This window comes from Armigeres subalbatus, chromosome 2 (genome assembly GCF_024139115.2).
Source record: "Armigeres subalbatus isolate Guangzhou_Male chromosome 2, GZ_Asu_2, whole genome shotgun sequence".
Lineage (NCBI taxonomy): Eukaryota > Metazoa > Arthropoda > Insecta > Diptera > Culicidae > Armigeres > Armigeres subalbatus.
In genome coordinates, this window is record NC_085140.1 from 173,934,593 (window position 1) to 173,952,206 (window position 17,614).

General features: G+C 39.7%; 2 protein-coding genes across 2 annotated transcripts in view; both read left to right on the top strand.

The window, feature by feature from the left end:
* LOC134211226 (uncharacterized) overlaps positions 1 to 17,614 on the top strand; it is a 419,224-nt gene that overhangs the window by 157,719 nt on the left and 243,891 nt on the right. The gene's annotated exons all lie outside the window — the stretch shown is intronic.
* On the top strand, positions 10,783 to 15,705 carry LOC134215466 (uncharacterized). Its single transcript, XM_062694653.1, has 4 exons — positions 10,783 to 10,931; positions 11,515 to 13,011; positions 13,146 to 14,062; positions 15,252 to 15,705. Exons 1-4 carry the CDS (start codon positions 10,920 to 10,922, stop codon positions 15,703 to 15,705), a joined length of 2,880 nt encoding a protein of 959 aa, XP_062550637.1. The 5' UTR covers positions 10,783 to 10,919.

The window sequence follows — 17,614 nt, forward strand, 5'->3', positions numbered from 1 at the left end:
CTTCACGAGAATTTCCCAAGAACTTCTCAAAGAATTCCCCAAGAATTCCTTCAATAAATCTTTAAGAGCTTCACCAATAATTTCTAGTAGCCTCCCCAGGAATTTACCAAGTATTTGTCCATGAATACCACAAGAGCTCACTAATTCACCAGAAATACATCAGATACTCCCCCAGTACTCCCCCAGGAGATCCGCGGAGGAATCATCCACGTACCAGAGATTTCTTAAGGAAATCCCAAAGGAATATCTCCTGGTATTCATATTTAATTCCCTTAGGATTCATCCTGTTTTTCCTTGATCGTTTGGATGTTGATTGGAAAGATCTAGTTTTTTTTTGTATTTATAAATTGCTATGGGGTCATCCTTAGCCGTGGCTTAGAAACCTCGCAGTAAATATCTGTGGAAGTGGTAAAAGCAGCGAGACAGCAATGCTCCAAAGTAGCATGTAATTCCATCCAAGAAGAGTTGACGTTATACAACACGGCAGACTACGGTGAACTGGAAACATTGCTAGTACGACGGAAGAGCGGAGAGTGAAAAATATTTCAAGAAGTGGCTCCTGAAGCGGTCACAGGCTTCGTGATAGCCACGTGATAGTTCATCAAGTATTAAGTAGTTTGTGAATATTTTTCCTATCATTTGAAAAATTTCCTTACAAAATCCTGCTCTAGTGTATTTTTGTATTTATATTACAATGGTGTGAATTATATTTCAATAAATATATGTTTACTATAAAAAGAGCATGATTTATAATTTAATAAACTAATCAGTACATGTTAATTTATGGACGAATTGCTTAGCACCAGCAGACCATCCTGGGGCCAAGGAAGTAGACTCGAAAAAAAAATGTTCCTGCTAGTCGAAACGTTGGCGGAAAAGGCAAACGACGATGTTAGTCTGGCAATCAACCACTGGCAGCAGTCCCACGATCATCAAGCGGGTGGTACCTCCCTCCATTCGTCGAGTCCCAAGTCTTAGAAGCATCGGTGTAGCTCGGGTCACAACATCCATTATTCACATTTCACAATACATGCACTTTCCTGCCACTGCGGTCAGTTCTTTAGTTGCCTTCTTAATAATTTTTATGAAAACGGATGTTTCCTCGAACCCACCAACTCGTGAATACGTCTCTTCCGGGATTCTGAGAGATGTGTTGTACACATATGTACCATCATTTTGTTGGTTTTGATATGAATTTCTGCCTGTTGAAGATAAAGAAATATGGGTAAATGAAAGTAAGTACCTATGAAAATTCTATAAAAAGCACCTGATTCATACTTTTTCTCTATACTTGAGTAATTTATATACTATTCATTAGCTTACCAATATCGTAGAGCTGAATCGAAGCGGATTAAAGTTGGGAAACTGGAACAACTTGGGAAAATTTTAAGAAATTTCCTCTTGCATTTGCAGCTCGCCACTTGTTTTTGTTTTGAGTCCGTCCGCCGTGAAATTATTTTGACAAGAGGATTAACTAGTGTGCGTGTTATCGAAAATTCAAGCATGCAGCCACTCCAAGAAAATCTCGGATTATCTTAATACTCCAAAATCGGAGTATTAAGTTGAAATCCGAGATTAGAAACGCGTATCATATCGCTTGGTGCTTATCGAAATCGAGGATAATACGAGATTCTCGTATTATCCTCGTTGGAGCTTACCACCATTATTGTTTCACTTTCTTATTATTTTACTCGCCCGCGCAGCAGAACAGAGGATTTTAATAACCGCGCGATGAACAATAATTGCGATGAGTTGAGCTCGATGCTGATACTTTATCTTTTACAGTTAACATTCCTTAAATAGGGTTTCTTAGGGTCGCTTTTTGATTGGGTCAAAACCCGATATTCGCCAGTTGGTTTAAGGCCGTGCATCAATTAGCGAACGATCATTGTAGTTAGTCGTCAACGTTATTATGTTCTGCTTCAGCGAGTTGGTATGAAGTAGATTGATTGCTGTTCAGCGAGGGGTAACGTAGAATACTTTTTCATTCGGTCGTTATTGGTGTTGTTGAAGTTTCGCTACTATTCGGTAAAATAATGGAGATGTTCAGGTCTTGAACACCGTCTGTATGTTTTGGGCTGGTTCGGATGAGTTACCAAGCAAACGTCTTTCCTGAGTGAGATGGAGGACGATATAGGTTGTTTGAGTCTCATTTTCAGCATTTGTACCCCGTTTGGAATGCCGAGGAAGTACTGTTTCTCACAAACATTCTCAGAGGTGAAAGATCGTGCACTCGACCGTTAGTGCTTCTTATCCTTGTCAACGACTCAAAATACACGGGGATTTTTCTCATTTATCATTATATTACTACAAACTTCGTAGAATTTCAAGAGGAGTTCGAAACAATTTCGGTGAAAAATATTAATAATTATTATTGGTGAAAAATAGTGTATCTATTCATTGTGCTTGCTACATTATTATACAATGGAAGACAAAGAAAAACTTTCAATTATTAACTGTAGAAATGTTTCTAGAACACTGTGTTAAGAAGGCCATGTCCCAATTGGAATGTAGTGACATTGTAGAAAATATTTCTTCCTATTCTGCAGGGAATTATTTTATTTCAGTCAAAGTCATGAACACCCCTTCTTCATTTTGTAGCACAATTCGAGCAATTCATATACGGGAATAATAGCACGATATCCTGTCTTTATACCTTCCACATACTTCTATGATTCACGGAATTTAGCAGAAATATTTGAGCCAAAGACAAAGACACGATTGGATGGGCAATTCGTAGGGTTCTCTGCAGTTCAGATGATAGTAAAACTCACAATAAAATGCTCCAGCTCCAAACTCTTGGTATGCTAATCAAGGAATTGTCTTGTCTAATAGTACCTACACAAATACTCCGCATTGCTAAAGATAATTAATTCCTGAAAGTTGCTCGTCCCATGGCAGCATTCTACGCTCAACATTAGCTCAATAAAATTGAATTCCAGAAACTTCAATCTTCACAGCCAGCACAGCCACAGATCTAGCGAACTAACCCATTATAAGCACAGTGGGGTGGGCAGAGTTGATTCATTCAATTTAGGTTGAACCACGAAACCAAGATGTGCAAGCTGGTTGCGATAATTGCTGTGAGCACTGCAAAAAGTTCTATTACCCACATTGATGCCCCTTCAGGCATCTGGAGAAAATAGAGAAAGAACAAAAAATGAGCGTGATATCGATTTTCGTTTGAACCCAAGGTGGGAAAATTACTTGGAACCGATATTTCAAAACGATGAACAATTACTTTGATAGAAGCAGTAAAGAAAATGAAGAAATTTTCCCACTCATTTCGTGATCTGATGTTCTGACAATTAGAAATAATTGATTAATTGTCTTATAAAGTGTGATTTCCAGCTAAACTTACTTTGTTTTCTTATGGCAATTGAAACAGTCGAAACTATTGCATGAACAATTACATATTAAAAGTAAGTTTATCGTTTTTCAGAAATCGGACTAAATGAATTACAGAAAATAAATCCCAATGATTAATTTCAACTGTAGCAATCTGCAAGAAATACGTCAGAGCAACAACTCGTGCAGAATTATTTGGACATAGCCACGGCAGCGTGAACGGGATTTAACTCTGCTTGAATTCCATCTTTACTGGAGAGCTTAGGACTGCGATGGGAATGGGATTAAATGTTGATTGACTTGTGTGTTTCTAATATTTAGCTATTCCGTCGAACACAATATGGCCACAAATTTAACTTAAATTGTTACACCCTTTGAAATGTCACACTATGTTAGTCGACATCGCACACTGATATTTGTTAAGCTGTCTTGCCAAACCAATATAATTTCTTTATATAAAAATAGTTGGGATATCACGTGTGAGTGAAAAAAAAATCACTCGTAACTCATACAATGTTTTGAATAATACACGAACTAAGTCCCTGCTTAACTAACATAAAAGGGAACTGAAAACTAACTGAATTGAACTCGATCGATTGGGCCCTACTAAATAGATAAAACTTATGATGATACTGCAACTTGGCGGCCAATGGTCTCTTCATGTCATAGTGGTTGACGTCCGGTGCAAAGGTGCTGATGTGCATATTCCTTATGTGGGTCGGTGTGCTTGTTGCCAGGTGGATTCTGCTGATCGTTTGGTTATTCTTCAGTGAGCAACAAACAGTGGTGTTCGGAAGTATAGCAGCAAAGGCCGATTTTCATACAAAATAGCCAACTTTGGCACTTTGTTCCCCAATGACCGATTGTGTTAAAATTTTAGCAGAAAACTACAAATATGTTGAAATTGACATACACATATTATTAATATAATCTTCTAGGTATTTTTTGTCACCCACAATCAATTAACTATTCATTCAATTGTTTCCCAGATATTTACAAAACAAAAAGTGTTGCTTTGCTGCTGTTATTCCGAACACCACTGTTATTATATAGTGGGAAAGCATGAAGAGAAGTATCACCGGAGTTATAATTAAAAAGAACTATGAATAATTGTTATTATTTTTGTAAATTGAACATTGTAACTAAGTTCTTTTATTTGCGGATGTTTTTTGACCTCAATAACTTTTGAGTTAGGCAGCGCATTTTTTTATCGATTATACCTACGAGTGAAAGTTTTGAGTTTGAAATTTCGTTGTTACTTAAGATTTCACCAAGCACACGAGATACAACTATCGCTGTTGCTGGGAGACTGTCGCCGCGATTCTGTCGCTGGGTCGTTGCTTGCAATGTTTCATTTACGCCTCCATACCAATATCTACAGAATCGAAGCCGCCAATCGACGGCGACAGTTGCGTCACGTGTTTGGAGGAAATTTAAAGCTCAATAATAAATCTACCGAAAAGCACAAACTTGAGTAAATCTTTAAACAGATTATACTAAAGTTAATAAAGGCTTACCGTTCAGTATTGTGTGTAGGTGAAATAATAAGCCCTGAAAACATCGCAATTCTCATGATCCTCTGATACGTTTAAATTATGATGGGTATGTTGTAGACGGTATCGAAAGAAGTCGTGCACTTGATTGTTTATGTATGAAATCGAAACCTATTTCACCCATAGGCATCGTTCGGTCGATGGAAAATATATATGGTCCAATAAACAAACTTCAAAGACAGCAGAGCTGGGTTGATTAATCTACGTCCCACTCAAACATTCATCTAATGATTCCTGGAAGTAGGAGTTATGTTATATGGAGCATATATGGAACTGAGATGGCTGGTGCTGTACATTTTCGTCAAGACTTGAGATTTGTGGAGATAGGTAATTTTAAGTGGACAATCACTTGGTTGCTGCACAGAAAAAATATTGAAAACTATCCTGCGCGTAAAACTTGATATGCGAAAAACAACAAAATGTTTTGTACAAATGATCTTCTTTCTAACTAATTGAAATTAAATTGTGTTTTACACTCGAATTTAATATTGACGAGTTTAATTAATATGAAGTAACTAAGTTGAATGTAACATGTTTTTGTCCTACGAAAATCTGTTTACGTCCATGAAAGCATTCATTCGTCTATTCCAATATTCGATGGATTGATATCAAATAAATCTGATGGTATTGATTGTGATACATATAATAACAAATATGCATGGAAGATGTTCGCGGTTATCCAAGAAATATCTGAAGTATATAAGTATAGGGAGTCCTCCTTAGCCTAGCGGTAAGATGCGCGGCTATAAAGCAAGGCCATGCTGAGAGTGGCTGGATTCGATTCCCGGTGCCGGTCTAAGCAATTTTCGGATTGGAAATTGTCTTGAATTCCCTGGGCATAAAAGTATAATCGTGTTGGCCTCATGATATACGAATGCAAAAATGGTAATTTGGCTTAGAAACCTCGCGGTTAATGATGATGATGATGGGCTCGCCACATACCCCTACAAGGCTTTGAGCTAGACGAGTTATCTTTAAGATAATTAATTGATATACATTTAATCGGATATCCAAAAAGAAAAATGATCCAATTTCTTATCACAGATAAAAATTTTAAATATTTACCATTATAAATTTAAAAAAAAACTAATCTTTCCAAAACCACAATGTTGCTAAAGCATCAGTAGCGATACATAGAGCACTATAAAAATGCAAAACTTGAGATCCCTCTTGCACAGATTTCAAAAACTTGACCAGGAATCGCGTTTCAAGTAAATTTTCGCTCAACAACTCATATATATCTATAGTATTCATGATTCTCGACAACACTTGTGATACTGCTCCGTCGATATCAAAATTTTAAATATATATCGAACATTCAAAACTCTTTCAGTAGTAACCATACAAAATCGTTCACTCCAAATCATTCAAACAGATCAAAATGTGGCACACGAAACTAAAATTTAAAGTAATTTATACCTGTATTCTGCGCGTTAGGCTTAAACTCTTGTAGACTACACTTTGACGTGTGAAATACATTGTCTCTTGAACTGTGCTAGTGTCGCTGCACGTTTAATGTGTGAAAGCATCGAATTGAATACGTTTACACCCTTGAGCTTGAGCTTGATTGACTGCCCGTAGTTGCTACTCCATTATGACCAGATCAGCTGTTCTTACACAGAGAACCAACAGATGTTTGCTTGGGACTAGCACTCATCTTCAATGTACAAGTACTGGTGATCTCATTTGTTAGGTCATACTAACGCCTGCCACGTCAGAATGCAAGTCAATGTAGGGAAGCGGGAAGAAATGATGATGCAATCACTTGCCCACTGCAAGCCGAATATACCTCTGCACTTGCTACGAGTTCATGCGGAATTTGTAGGTTAGGTTCGAGGGGCAGAGGTTCGTCTTGGTTAACGAGCTGCTAATGTGACAGATAGGAGAAAGTAACTGATAGAATTTATCATTGGATGTAGGAAAACTACTACAACTACAACTAAGCCCGTCTGATTGAATACGTTGAATTTTGTGAAGCACAATGCGAAAAGAAAGGTTTTCTTACATCAACCGCGTTTCCTGTATTATATTTATGTTTGTCATTTCCTCTTTCAATTCGATCACACAAATATCGAGGCAGCAAACCATTAATTACTTTAAAAATAAACACCTTAGTCAAATGAACACTGATTGCTGTTGCTTCACTGATAGCCACTGCAAGGCGTCTAACAAAAATGTTGAGGAAGTGAACCTATTGCATCTCAAAATCAAGCGCATTATATTGTTTTGTAAACGCTCTAATCTCGATATTTGTGTACCGTTAGCCAAGGATAGGAGAGATGATTGATTTTTTCAACAATATTTTATTAGCAATGGTCAAATCGTTTTTTAACCGGCAAAGAATTCCATGCTTCTTGGCAATTTTCTTGATAACATTGTCAATATGTTTGTCAAATATAAGCTTGTCATCAATAATCACGCCAAGATATTTAATCTCCCATACGCGATCAATTTGGAAAACTAGCTCAAATCCATGGTCAGACTGCTGGATACCGGAAATAATCCGGATTATTTGAGGGCATGTCAAAAATGTTATTTTTTGACCGCTTGTATTTTTACTTGGGTGAAAGGTCAAAAAGCTACATATTTTCATATTTTTTTACAGAAACTAGAGGTTTTCCTGAGTTGATTGATATGTTGATATCATAGATCCGACAACAAGCACCTGAGGTATGGCCGATTTCGTGAAATCCGTGAAACCGGTACCATCAATTGTCGCACGAACGCTATTGTTCTCGTAGACAGCGTCCTTCCTTCAAGTAGTACCCCATGGTCATAGTTAAACCTTTTCCAATTTGTAACCGTTCGCAAATCGTCTGAGGGAATTAATTAAACCTTGGTGGCTTTTGCGCCACTCTCGTGTACGAGAGACCACCAGTCTGTTGACTTGCCCGACTACTTTTGAGACAATTCCTCAGGGGAAATCCTCGAACGGTTTTTTTCGATTTTCAAAATCACCCGCTGTTACCTGGAAAACCACCCTAAAATCCTTTGCCCCGATTACCCTCGTAATCACTTAAGCTCGCTCAACAATACACGCAAAACCAATAGAGGAATAGAAGTCTGAGGTGCAATCTACCAACGGAATAACGGAAACGGAAAGAGAGCAGGAGGTTCTCACGAAACTGCCGAAACAAAATCAATCGACTCTCAGAGCTTCAAATTCAACAAATTTATTAGTCTACCACTTCATTCGGGTTGGACGAAATTTCTGTACTAGCTAGGGGGAAACTATTTCATGGCCATGATTATACAAGTTTTCACGTACCTGCGCAGGTAGCGATGACGGGTTCTGGCGGGTGCCGAAGACGGAGGGTTTTCCGGCGGAGTGCCGAACGCTGCAGACTTTCCAGCGGGGTGCCGAAAACGATGATTCTTCCGGGGGTGTGCCGAAGACGAAGGTTCTTCCGGCGGTGTGCCGAAGACGAAGATTCTTCCGGCGGTGTGCCGAAGACACAGTTGTCGCGATGGCGTCGTGATACCGGCGGCTTGCCAGTGGGCGTTCGAAGCTCCACACGATGGCGGCTTGAGCTTGTGTTAAAATGGCCGAACTAAAGGTGCGGAGGGAGTGGCGACTGGACGGAAGGCTTCCGATTTGAAACCGTCGAGAGCGTCCGGAATAACCGTTCCCTCGAACTAGCAGCCCACTTTCCCTTACGACCCGGCTTCACGTACCTTTCCGATTCACCGGGTGAGGACTAAAAGAAAGCTACTAATTCTCGGTTCGGGTTCGGTTCTTCTTCTTATTGGCATTACATCTCACACACTGGGACAGAGCCGCCTCGCAGCTTAGTGTTCACTTAAACACTTCCACAGTTATTAACTGCGAGGTTTCTAAGCCAAGTTACCATTTTTGCATTCGTATATCATGAGGCTAACACGATGATACTTTTATGCCCAGGGAAGTCGAGACAATTTCCATTCCGAAACTTGCCTAGACCGGTCCGGAATCGAACCCAGCCACCCTCAGCATGGTCTTGCTTTGTAGCCGTGCGTCTTACCGCACGGCTAAGGAGGGCCCCAGCGTTCGGTTCAGCGTACGATAATTGGTGACGTACGGGAACCGCGCTCTCGACAACTGACCACCAGGAGGGTTGTAACGTAATGATGGTCTTATCGACAGTTTTAGGCGACTGTCGGGTGAGTCTCGCTCGACTAACTAAACGAACTTCACTCTCCGTTTGACTACCTCGGAAGACGGGCCTTAGCGGACACACAAGCTCAATTCTGGTCGCACCGCGACCCACAGCAAGAAGGACGGAAACCCAAGTCGACTCCGCTGGTCGTCACACAATTCCAGCCTGTACAAAAAAAGCGCCTACGCGCTGGAAGTCCAACGCGAATGGCGAACGTTAGTCGTATGCGAGATACTAATCGTAAATTTAAATTACCTTTTTTTGCCTTTCTCGTACAACAAAGTTGTACCGAAAGGCTATCATTTCACTCTAAATTCGAACTTTGATAGAAGTCCCGGAGACCCATAGTGTTATATACCATTCGACTCAGCTCGATGAGCTGAACAAATGTCTGTCTGTCCGTGTGTGCGTGTGTGTGTGTGTATGTGTGTGCGTGTGTGTGCACAAAATGCCATAAAAAACATTAGCCAAATTTTCACATAGAAACTCTTAACCGATTTTCTTGCAACAAGTTGCATCCGACAGAGACTAAAACGCTGTTGATCACTATTAAATTTCATAATAATTGCAAATTGCAAAAAATAGATAATATTAAAATAATGATGAGACATAGTCACATAGAACAATAATGTGTTATGAAAAATGCCTTGCATCTATGAATATTTATGAAGTTTATCCGTGGCTTGCTCCCATTAAGAGTTTCATCGTACTATAAAGATGCTCGTGTTGCACGCATTTAGGCGTAAGTATGCTCTTCGTTCAGTTTCGTAGTACCATGAAATTGTCCGAAAGTCAAAATTCGAACATAGGAAATTCGAGAAACTTTTGGCAGAGCCATCTGTCGTCTACTAGTGTAAATTTTCTATCATAACATTAGACGAGGTGTAACTGTTTTGCCTTTCTTGTACATCATCGAGGTGTAAGCGTAAAGGCTACATTTATTACCTTTTTACGCGAGAAAGGCGCCATCACCGCTAGGTTGATTAATCTGGGTTTTTTGTCTCTATATCTACTCCGGCAAATGGAGAGAATCGCGAAAGTGTCAGACGCACTGACCGAAATAAGCAGCTACAGTAGACGTTCGATAACTGCAAGTCATTTAACTGCAATGCTTTTTAACTGCAATTCGATAGCTGCAACAGTTTTGCAGTTATCGGACCGCTAAACTTCAAACTGATGTCAGATTAAATGACAGCTGCATTGCGCTGCACATTTAGATGCACTTTTATTGCATCTAACGTCTATTGACAACCGTTTGACGTCTAGAATTCGTTGCAGTTATCAAACGGCATTCGTTAACTGAAAAGTAAACATTTTGCAGTTATCGAACGGCTACTGTATCTGGAAAACACCAAAAGATTTTGTTTCAAGCACTTCACTTTACACCACTGTTCTCTCTGCAAACTTTGAAGGAATACGTTTCACTTTTGTAGAAATACTTTAAATTGTTCGGAACTTGGAAACCGCGATACTTCTCTTCCTCTAGTGCGAGCGAAAATGAACGAGCTTAAGGATTCTTCCCTTCAAGAAACCTTAAAGGACAATTGCTGGCTATGTACACAAATTTAAATGGTGATATCAATTTGGCGCCTTCCCAGGATCGAGCAAATGGTTGAAAAAGGGCTATCTAGTTTCAGGAGCCATTACTGCACCTGTAGGGATTTACCCTATGAACCGATACAACGAAATACGGCAAGAGGAGATACCTGAAAACGACATGTAGCTTGACAGCGCGACGGGGGATATGGACATGGACGATAAAGTTGGACGGTTGTGAATAAGCTGTTGCAGAAGAAATAAAGGAAGTGATTTGGCTAGAGAAAACGAAAACTAGTGTTTCTTCATTACAAGAAAAGGAAACCCTTTACATCTGGCGACGAGGATGGAGAAAATCGTAAGTAAAATAAAAAAAGGAAGAAACAAATAATTTTAAAGAAGATGTTCGATGGCTTGTCGTGATGTTTGCTAGGTATGAGCGTTTTTCGTAAATGAGGGAGAACGTGAAAAAAAATGATGCTGTTGGGTGGATTTATTAAAAGAAAAATGCGGTCCAGTTGCAAGTACAAAAAAAATACAAATCGAAATATTTGAAAATAGAAGATAGGTTTGATTTTGAGAAATTAAACTAATGCGCTTGCCAATTCTGAGGAATTGAGGGGCAAAAGAGAGCTTTCGAGAAAGCTAAAAAAAAAAAATGAAATAAAATGGAGTTCTCTGAGGAGATATATATTAAAAAAAGCCTCCGAGGAGGTGCGAAAAAAAACGGAGGTTGCCCGTTTAGGCGGGAAAATTATTTGATATAGAAAAAATGAGGTTATGATTCCCATATACGTATACTTATATTTGCTTCGAGGCACGTGTCATTGAAATGGGGATGAAATATTTCTAAATAAAATATTGAAATATGTCATGAGGAAGTTTTGTTATGCTTAAACTGAACGATTAAAAACATTTCGTAATTTCTTTCTATTTCTTAGATTGATGAATCGCGAGCGCTTCCGACGTTCCGATGCGAGGAGATTGATAAAAATCAATTAGCGAAGGAATGGAAGGCTTGGAAGTCAGCATTGGAGATTTACTTCGACGCTTACGACGTGTCGGATCAACGTAAAATGCGGGCTAAATTGTTGCATCTGGGCGGAAAACAATTACAGCGAGTATATGAGAACTTGCCAGATAATAACAAGATTCCGTTGGTATCGACAAAGGAAAACTGGTACGACGTGGCTGTAGAGAAGCTGGATGCATACTTCGAGCCGGGACGCCAATATATACTAGAGCGCTGTCGATTGCGGAAAATAAAACAGGAGAAGAATGAACGGTTTTCGCACTTTGTAATGCGCATCAGGCAGCAACTCTCTGATTGCGGATTCGAGAAGTACTCGTCGGAAGTAAAAGATGTTCTCACGGAATTATTCGTAATCGACACCATCGTTGAAGGATGCCTTTCAGATGAACTTCGACGTCGAATCCTACAAAATGATAGATCGTTGTCAGAAATTGTGGAAATGGGTGCAATGATGGAAGGAGTCGAGCAGCAGATTAAGGATATTGGATCGTTAAATTCAACGGACACAACAGAGAAAGTATTTCAAGTTAAGACGGAACGAATAGTCAAGAATCGGACGCTGTATACAGAACGAAGCCGTTCTTATTACAGTTCTTTGAAACCCAACGTAAAATCATTCTCCTGTTACCGTTGTGGGACGCAGGGCCATGTTGGATCATCCGAAATGTGCAAGGCTCGCGATCAAATTTGTCGACGGTGTAAGAAAGTAGGACATTTTGAAGCTGTATGTCGCACACGTACTTATGTATCCACTTCCGCATCGGATGTAATAAAGGCCAAGAAGGTTCATCTGGTCGAAAGAACCGAGGCTCACCAACAAATTCAGAACCCGTTGGAACATAAAGCTCCGACACAATCAAATGACTCGAAGGTATACTATTGTTTTTACGGAGGTAATGAGTCAAATGTCATTGAATGTAAAATTGGTGGAGTTACTCTTGAGTTACTGGTGGACTCAGGTTCTGACATCAATGTGATACACGCGGAGGCCTGGACTTTTCTAAAACAACGACAGGTTAAAGTTGCCAACATGCAGAAAGGATCGAAACAGATCATCAAAGGATATGGAAGTAGCATTCCACTGATAATCATAGGGACCTTCGAAACAGAGATAGCGATAGGTTCACGGTCAATAATGACGACATTTTACGTGGTAGAAGGCGGCCAACGCTGTCTGCTAGGAGATGCCACAGCAAAGGAACTTGGTATCCTGAAAATAGGAATCGATGTAAATCAGGTGGAACAACAGGAACGACCATTCGGAAAAATCAAGGATGTGCAAGTGCACATACACATGGATCCATCATTTAAGCCAGTATTTCAGCCGGTTCGACGCGTCCCTATACCATATGAGGCTGCCGTTAATAAAAAGTTGGACATCTTACTTGCTCAAGACATAATTGAGGTGATGAATCATAATTTAAAGTAACGGTCCGATTTGTAATTTATAAGTACAAATGTTGATTACATGAGAAATAAATGATATTTAATTGCATACTTATATAAAATTGACGGAACATTCTAATTTCAATATTACAGGTTAAAACCGGTCCTACCACGTGGGTGTCACCTCTTGTGGTCGTGGGAAAAGCCAACGGTGAACCTCGTGTGTGCTTGGACTTGAGGAGAGTCAACGAGGCAGTGATCAGAGAAAGATTCCCAATGCCTATTGTCGATGAAATATTGGCTCGAATCGGAAAAGGAAAAGTTCGTAGTAAGCTTGATATTCGTGATGCATTCCTTCAGACTGAGCTTGCCCCAGAATCTCGCGATATCACAACGTTTATTACGAACCGTGGACTTTTTCGTTTTAAACGACTTCCCTTCGGACTAGTCTCTGCCCCCGAGATCTTCCAAAAAGTCATGGACGAGATTTTGTCTGGTTGCGAAGGAACGGTTTGCTACTTAGACGATATATACGTAGAAGGACAAAATGTAGAAGAACACGATGCTCGTCTAACGAAAGTTTTCGATCGTCTTCATGCTCGTGGCGTGGTGCTTAATCTTCAGAAATGCATAATCAGGGTAACAGAGCTGCAGTTCCTAGGTCACATTATCAGTCAAAAAGGATTACGACCTTCTCCATCCAAAGTGGAAGCGCTGTTGTCTTTCCGCCGGCCTGAAAACGTTTCCGAAATCAAAAGTTTTTTAGGCTTGGCAAATTACATGAATAAATTTATTCCAAACCTAGCAGCAGTAGACGAACCACTTCGGAAACTCTTGCTTCAATCATCAAAATTTGTATGGAACCAGGAGCAGCAACACGCATTCGATATAATAAAACAAGCTATGACAAAAGAGAATAATTTAGGATACTTCAACTGCAGCGATTCCACGTCGGTGATTGCCGATGCAAGTCCTACTGCACTGGGAGCGGCTCTTATCCAAACGAACCTGCAGGGAGAAAATTGCGTGATTTGTTTCGCGTCAAAATCGTTGACCGAGACGGAGAGAAGGTATTGCCAAACGGAGAAAGAGACGTTGGCGTTAGTCTGGAGCGTCGAAAGGTTCCAAATGTACCTTCTGGGAAAACCATTTGATCTGATAACAGATTGTAAGGCGCTGACGTATTTGTTTAACCCTCGTTCGAAACCTTGTGCGCGCGTTGAAAGATGGGTTCTTCGACTGCAAGGGTTCCAGAATAAGGTTAAGCACATATTGGGAGAGCAGAATATAGTGGATGCACTTTCAAGGCTATCGACATTGAGACCAGTACCCTTTGATGTTGCAGAGGAACTTTTCGTAAACGAAGTCGGGCATGCTGCAGCTTCAACTGCAGCTATACGGTGGGAAGAAATCGACCGAACATCCGAGAAAGATGAAGAAATATTGAATATCTTCGAAGTTCTAAGTAGTGGTCGTTTATTTGAACTGCCCATTGAATATCGTATCATTGGAAGAGAATTATGCCGCGTTGGAAATGTACTGATGAGAGGGGATCGAATAATTGTACCCAAATCATTGAGAGATCAAGTGCTGCTTCTCGCTCATGAAGGACATCCAGGTTCTCGTATGATGAAAAGCCATCTTCGATCATCTGTGTGGTGGCCAAAGCTAGATCTTGATGTTGATTCATACGTTAAACGATGCAGGGGGTGTATGCTCACGTCTGCTCCAGACGCCCCAGAACCAATGAGTCGGCGAAGCTTACCTGCGAGGCCTTGGGAGGATTTGGCAATTGACTTCTTAGGCCCATTGCCGGAGGGACAGTACTGTCGTTGTTGTCGATTATTACAGTAGATACTATGAAGTATGTGAAATGACCACTATCACTGCCGAGGATACCATCGCCGAATTAATGACGATTTTCAGTCGCTTTGGGGTACCAGTTACGTTAACTGCTGATAATGCACCTCAACTAAGCGAGGAATGCGAAGTGTTCTCCAATTTTTGTAAAGACTATGGAATTCTATTAATCAATACAATTCCTTACTGGCCGCAAATGAATGGGGAAGTAGAACGGCAGAACAGAACCATATTGAGGCGATTACAGATCGCACAGGAATTAGGTCAAGATTGGCGCAGGGAGCTCCAAAAGTTTCTGCTTACTTATCGAGCTGCTTCACACTCGACAACTGGGCGTTCGCCAGCAGAATTACTATTGGGAAGGAAAATTCGAACTAAACTACCCAATTTAATGCTTAGTCGTGATGATGAAGAATTGAGGGATCGCGATGCTATTGTTAAGGAAAAGGGGAAGGAGTACAGTGACAATCGTAGACAAGCTAAAAAAAGTGAGGTGTCGGTTGGAGACCGGGTTCTATCGAAGAGATTTAGAAAAGACAACAAACTTTGCACCGAATTTATGAACGAGGAATTTGTTGTGCTTACAAAAACTGGTTCCGATACCACAATAAAATCTACCGTATCTGGGAAGGAATATAGGAGAAATACTTCTCACCTGAAGAAGATTCCATACGAAACAGATAAGTACAACAAAAACGGTAATACACCTGAAACAGCTCTGTTTTCTGAGAGCCCTGAAAAGCCCTATTCAACGAATACGACTAGTTCCGTGAACACGGATGTCACCCACGACGTGGGTGGTAAGCGAAGGCGGCAAGAACCATCTTGGTTCCGCAGTTATGTGCCGTATTAGATCAAGATGTTTTAGGGGGGATGTAGGGATTTACCCTATGAACCGATACAACGAAATACGGCAAGAGGAGATACCTGAAAACGACATGTACCTTGACAGCGCGACGGGGGAGATGGACACGGACGATAAAGTTGGACGGTTGTGAATAAGCTGTTGCAGAAGAAATAAAGGAAGTGATTTGGCTAGAGAAAACGAAAACTAGTGTTTCTTCATTACAAGAAAAGGAAACCCTTTACTGCACTCACTGAAACAGTATACCACTTTGCTTAGCCGAGACACAAACCGTACGAAATATTTCCTCACCCGAGACAGTCAAATAGTCGGGCAAATACTGATTATATTATGGTCTCGCTTTGAACTGTGGATCGTCAAGCCGACTTAACTAATTCAAGCATTATTTTGCTTAAAAAGAAAAAAAACGTCCAAAGCTAATTGAATTCAAATAATCTAATAATTACAACAGCAAAAAAAAGCAAAAAATAATTTATGACTAATAATTAAGCTTCAACTCATTTCAATGATATTTTACTTGAAAGGATAAAAACGTCAATGCTATTTATTAATTAAAAATAATAATAGGGGTATTCACTTAACAGCGTAGGTTCCTGCGTATCTGATTATAGAAATGTTTCACGCACAATCACAAGGGACATATTTCAAATCGCCTATGAAACATTTCTATAAACAGATACGTAGTAACCTACGCCGTTTAGTGAAAACCCATAATATAATTTCATAATATACTAGTCGACCCGGCAGACGTTGTCCTGCATAGTAGGCGAAAATGCGCGTTGTGAACTGGCTATGCGAAATTCCCATACGAATCTTTATTTTAGTTTTTGATGATTTACTCAACTTTACTTATGATTTTCACATGAGGAAATATCATATAAACCCGTCGGAAACTATAACGAATGTTTCTGCTGAAGAAATGAAAAAAATCCATCCAGCCGTTTTCGAGTTATGCGGATACGAACACAGACCATTTCATTTTTATATATAAGATTTACAAATGATTTTGCTTAAAAAGATAAAAACGTCTGAAGCTTTAAGCAAATTCAATCAATTTATTTAAAAACATCCACCGAACGTTACAAATAATATCAATATGGGTATCAAACTTCATGGTTTATAAAAGTCATTATAATGCAAATATTTTTTGTAGGGGAGAATGGTCTAAAATGTACCCATGGGAAAAATGGCCCAACAAACTCGTTTACACTACATTTTTTAGCGAATGCTTCTATTACCTACACACTTAAATTTTGCCACCGATCTTGGCTGTGCAAATCTCGGTTAAAGTTCATTCGACTAAATTGACGTAGGATAACGGTGGCTCTTTTGACTGCCACGATGAATAAACGTTTCTTTCAGCTGATATATCCGCAGAAGTTTACTAACCAAGCGCTTGGCTGTGAAGATCTCGGTAAAAGAATAATATTTTACAATTCCATTTTAACATTAACTATTCAGTACCGAGTATTAAGTAGTAAGTTTCCAGAGAGACTTCGTTGGAAATCCAAAATGGATGTTCAAAAAAATGTCTATGGAATATGAGAAGAATTTATTTTGAAAACACTGAACTCATAGTCTCTAACAATTTTGGAAAATCCTAAAAATATTAAGTGAAAAAAAATCCCGTGAGAATTCGGCAAAATAAGATTTTTTTTTAAATTCCAAGTTTCCTCCCAAATTAAAAATAATTGAAAACATTTTTTCGAGGAAATTCAGACTCAAGTAAACTCTTTTGAAAATTCTGAAGATTTTATTGTAGAAAATTGAACGAATTGTCCGCGCAACATAAGAATACTTAAAAGACCGAGAAATTCGTACGATTTTCCATACCAAATGTAGAAGATTTGACCGCCGTCGCCAACGACAATTTTCGGACTGCCGCACACCTCTAGAA